General features: G+C 41.9%; 1 protein-coding gene across 2 annotated transcripts; it reads right to left on the bottom strand.

Annotated features, from left to right (window-relative positions):
* Positions 1 to 630: 630 nt before the first annotated feature.
* Positions 631 to 4,343, bottom strand: gja3 (gap junction protein, alpha 3). Of its 2 annotated transcripts, none has more exons than XM_056241158.1 (3): positions 4,144 to 4,343; positions 3,093 to 3,156; positions 631 to 2,044 (listed from the first exon to the last, which is right to left on the bottom strand). In XM_056241158.1, exon 3 carries the CDS (start codon positions 2,007 to 2,009, stop codon positions 696 to 698), a length of 1,314 nt encoding a protein of 437 aa, XP_056097133.1. In that variant the 5' UTR covers positions 2,010 to 2,044; positions 3,093 to 3,156; positions 4,144 to 4,343; the 3' UTR covers positions 631 to 695. The 2 variants fall into 2 exon arrangements, with proteins under 2 accessions (XP_056097133.1, XP_056097141.1); XM_056241166.1 differs by having other exon boundaries at positions 3,859 to 4,343.
* Between the last annotated feature and the right edge of the window lie 910 nt (positions 4,344 to 5,253).

Here is a 5,253-nt window from a genome sequence, read left to right on the forward strand (position 1 = left end):
AATGTGCTTTTTTACTTTTTTTCTTCCCCAACACTTTGATTTCTCTTTAGAGTGAGGAAATGTAGAGACAGATGCTGGAACAACAAAGAGAACATTTTTAAAATGTTTCAAGATGAGTGTTTATGAATTTGACAACTTCAACTGATTTTTTTTCTCATTTCTAGCATGTTCTATTCCAGGTTTCAAAAGTAAATAAAATAAAATATAGTACTTGATAATTGTCTACTCAATTAAACCATAGATGGTATTTAAAATGTAGTTTTGTTTGTAACCTGTTTTATTGCACTGCAAACATTTTATGTTTGATGCCTTTGTTTTATCATGAGACTTGGATACAATATACTTACTAAATTGAACTGATTAAATGGCAATCTTTTTATTCTTACTTTAAGGCCTTGTCAGACTAATTTAAGTGACATTTTTCAGTGAATCACTCCAGATTCTGGTATAACATAACCTGCATCAGGTTGGCTGTTCCATTCAACTACTGCATTACACTAACCAGCATTCAGCAGGCATCTTTCATAATCCCATAAGAGATGATTGAACTCTTTGCGATCTGATTTTACATCGCTCACTTAATGAATGGAATGGACTTTTCTATTCCAGCAATCTGCCTCTCACTTCCTCTTGTTTTTTGGTGTATTTCTCTGTGTTTTTGTCCACAAAACCCTGCGCTTTGGGGTGGAGAGCCACTACACCGCCAGATCATTGGGCCTCGCTCTCGCGCTGCTGGCTTTACTAGCCCTGCTCAGTCGTCGAGCGTCAGTGAAAATGACGGGCGGCTCGTGCATCTCCACCGTGGTGGTGACGTGCCCCTCCCCCGGCCCAGCGCTCGAACCGCCGCCGGCGGAGGTGGGGGTGTCAGCGAGCTGAGCGGCGTCTTTGGCTTGCCGCCCATTATTGGAAGAGCGAGACGAGGAGGAGGAGGAAGGGGAGGGGGATGCGGCGTTCATCTCCCGAGTCTGCTGCTCGGTGGCCAGGTTGGCCCAGTTCTGTTCGGCAGCCAGCCTGTGGTTGTTGTTGCTGATGTAAAAAGGTGAGGACTCCTTGAGCTCCTCGCGCAGAGGGTCCATCTTGAACTCAGCCGTGGAGGGTGCCGACACGGGCTGGAGGAACACGCCGCCACACACGGCCACCTCCGTGTAGTCTGGCGGGTACCTGAGGGTAGGAGGCGAAGTTCTGGGAGACTCGGGCTCCGCTTCGTTCGCACCGGGCAGCGACTCGCGCTCGGGCGCGAACTCGTTGGTCATGCCCTGTTTGACCTTCTTCCATCCGAGGTGATATATTTCTAACAAATTCAGCAAAAGGGACACGCAAGCCACCACAAGCATAAATATGATGAAGATGGTCTTTTCCGTGGGCCGGGAAATGAAGCAGTCCACCGTGTTGGGGCAGGGCCACCGCGCACACTTATACAGGGGCCGCAACTGGAAACCATAGAGGAAATACTGACCTAAAATGAACCCCACTTCAAACAGGGTCTTGAAAATGATGTTGAACACATAGGTGCGCAACAAGGCACCTCTAATGCGGATTTTCCCGTGCTCATCTCTGATTGGCGGCTTCTCCTTTTTGCCGCCGCCGCCCCCACCCCGTCCACCAGACTCCCCTCCCCCTCCGTTTCTATACAGGAGTTCTTTCTCCTCCTGAAGCCGGCTGGCCTTTCGCAGCTCCTCCTCACGCTCTTTCCGCTTCTCCTCCATACGAACAATGTGCAGGACGTGGCCCAGGTAGATGAGCGTCGGCGTGGACACAAAGATGATTTGGAGAACCCAGAAGCGGATGTGGGAGATGGGGAAGGCCTCGTCGTAGCAGACGTTCTCGCAGCCGGGCTGCTGCGTGTTGCAGGTGAAGTCCGACTGCTCATCGCCCCAGACCTCCTCGGCCGCCGCTCCCAACACTAGAATCCTAAAAATGAAGAGTACCGTCAGCCAGACTTTGCCGATCACGGTCGAGTGTTCCTGTGCATTCTCCAAGAGCCGCCCAAGAAAGCTCCAGTCACCCATGCTTCACGATTTCTAGCCTAGAGAGAAAGTACAGTCTGCAACCGAGAGAGAGAGAGAGAGAGAGAGAGAGAGAGAGAGAGAGTGGAGTCAGATGAGCAAAAGGGTTAAGAGGGGAACAGAGAGGATTCATGAGAACTAGTTAAACTGTTAACAAAATAACATGTTACACTTTACATGATATGATTTGGATCTTCTCAGACTAGGCCTGTGCTGTGAAGGTATATTCACACAGGCACAGCTAAAAGTACATAAACCTATAAAACAAAACATGCTCAGCTCTCATGAACTCACACAGCATTTCACGGTTCTACATAAGATCCGAACTGTAAGCCCCGATGAAGCACTCGCCAGTCCCTCGCACGAATTCATCAAATGATGTTTGGGAAAATCAAGCAAATCAGCCTTGTCAAATATCACATTGACAAAAAAGTTTGACATAAACTTATGGATTTCGTGACCCCTCGCTATTTAACTCTCTAACTGGCAGCTATGAACCTGGCATGCACATTGTAAGCAAACTCTCTATGGCTCCCTTTCTCTCCAGCCATCACACACACACACACACACACACACACACTTTTTGAACACACTCAAACACACAGTCTCTTTCTCTCTCACCTGTTCGCTTCACTGCCCAGCAGGCATGTGCTGAGATCGACATTATAATGTTCAAAAACAGCTGAAAGCGTTGACTGGACAGTGATGTGTGAAGAGCCCTGATAGAGCCAATTTCAGGACATCAAGGGGGAAAATGCAGTGAAATATGGAGACAATAGTATACCAGGCCACTTTTTTAAGTGTGAATCTACACTCATATCATGTCTACATGATTATAATTAATTGTCAGCTAAAACAGTACAATTCATGATTTCACCCTGTAGGTGTTGTAATTGCTTTGAAAAAGAAATGAGTGTCATGATATAACTTAAGGATTTTGATCAACACAGATTAATCTTTATCATAATAAGCACAAATAAACAGCAAGATTGAACAGAACCAGGGTGAGATATTATTGGCACTTGTAAACAAAGACCCCCGAAATAGCAAGACATACAACAGGCAGAAAAAACAATTTTTACTTACTAAAATAATGTTGTATTGAGGGCGGCAAATCCATCGACTAAGGTTCTATACCAAGTCTATGACCCTGAAAGAGAAGGTGCAAGTTACATAATAATAATAATAAACATTTGTTTATTCATTTATTTAACATTTATCTTTATTTATTTAAAATTTATTTTTAGATAACTTTATATAACTGCAAATAGAATTTTTATGTAAAAAAAAAAACAAAAAAAAAACATTTAATTTATTTATTAAGATTATTTAAAAATCTTTTTAAATCCTTATATTAGCTCCATAGACAATAATAATTTTAGGCCTTTTTAAGTCCAGAAATTGATGGTATGAAATGACTAATAATTTTGATCAAATACACCCCAAAAATATTTTGATTCCTAAGGGAGCTATCATTTTCATTACAGATATTAAAGTGTTTTTTTTTATATATATATAATGATCACTAATGTTTATCGTCTTTGATCTATCTGCTAAGCATTTAATTACAAACTGCTGCTGTTAATTAACGGATGATAGTAATAATCCACCGTTCTCACTGTACATTTAGGTCAATTATCAATAATCTGTCAGTTAGAGAGGCAGGTTTTCTATTCTTTGCACTGATTATGCGCTCATACCGGTCATCTCAAACAACAGATGGTTTCTTGAAATGTGTCTAAATGATGTTAGCTGTTAGATTGGAGTCAAAGTTGCTGCTAGCGAAAAGTAACATAAATTAATATGGGATATAAAAGGATAAAATATTCCCTACATCTAACTTAAAGCATACCTTGACATGTAGGCAAACTTATCTATAGGGCCACTCAATATCCAGCGGCCACTGGTGCCACAGTTTGAGTGCGTTGGAAGCATACAGACCTCCCAAAGGCAGCAGGAGCCCTCCCCGCTCCCCCCGTTCCCAAATCCTGGCAGCACTGCCAGCTTACCAAACTCTTTTGAAAGTGGCCGGCCAACTTATTCATTCACAAAAGTTCTTCAAACATAGACCCGCGGCCAAACTCTCGTAGAACACCTAGTTTTTCATGGCAAATCGAGTGTGGAGACGGGGTCTCACCAAGCGCAGCTGTCTCCCGTTCCCAGCCATCGCTACTGTCACTTTGAGTGGTCATGCAAGAGTGCTGTGTTCAGAAAGTCATCGGCCAGTCAGCGCGCACGCCACGCCCCTGTCAACTGGGGTAAACTCATCGCCCCAACTTAACTATACTCGAACACACGATTTTATTCAGGGCTATACGGTGAAGACAGATGCTTTATTTTACTTTATAGCTACCACAGAATATTGTCATAAAATAATGATAATAAAAATGATGAATCTAGATATAAGAATAATAATTATAAAAAAATTATTAGGCCTAATAAACTTAATAATATAATTGAGCAAGATTGCTGGAAAAAAATGGGACGTTTTAATTTTTGTATCACTCCGCGTTCAATGCGTTGATTGATTGGTAATACTCGAACGTTGATTCTGCTTTTGTTTCTGTGGAAATATTCGTTGGCAGAGTAAAATTATCAATAATAATCAAAAAAAATTATCTACTAAATTTATCTAAAAATTATTTACTTATATAAACCAATAAAATCACCTGCGGCCGAATCAAAGCTGTGCGAATGCTCTCAGTAGGCTACAACTGCATTCTCGTGTAATAGTGCTTGTTTATTCTCCACTGAAGATCTGATAGAGGCTAAGGCCCAGAGTGTGGAATTTTGAAACTTAATTAGGCTATCACATTAGTAGTGAAAGCAATCACTAAAAGCTGGTTTGTGGAAGTAAACTGGTAAAAAGATAAAAAAGTAGTCTCCAGTCCAAAATTCTGGATTTTTTGTAGGCTATTGCATGGGAAAGTATCCAGTCATGCAGCAGGCCTTGCCTAAAATAGAATGGAAATGCACCGCCCTTTTGGTTTTCCCGAGAGAATCCACCAGTGAGAATCAAAAAACTGACAAACACATCAAACATTTAAAAAGTAGTTTTTTATTAAGATATTCATATAAAAGTTAAGTTGTTAGCCAAAATTACAAAGAAACGTATTTATTTGACCAATAAAAAGTATCGTCTCAGCTTGCGTAGACAGCAGAAGATTGCATCAATAGACCTAGCTGTGGAAACTATTCCAGCGGTTAAATCACAGCATTAAAAACAAAACTGTTCACCGCTGACTTA

This window comes from Rhinichthys klamathensis, unplaced genomic scaffold, assembly GCF_029890125.1.
Source record: "Rhinichthys klamathensis goyatoka isolate OS25496 unplaced genomic scaffold, OSU_Roscu_1.1 h1tg000021l_1, whole genome shotgun sequence".
NCBI lineage: Eukaryota > Metazoa > Chordata > Actinopteri > Cypriniformes > Leuciscidae > Rhinichthys > Rhinichthys klamathensis.

Bases quoted from the DNA above. Each gene is read 5' to 3' on its own strand.
- gja3 (XM_056241158.1), bottom strand. From the start codon at position 2,009: ATGGGTGACTGGAGCTTTCTTGGGCGGCTCTTGGAGAATGCACAGGAA.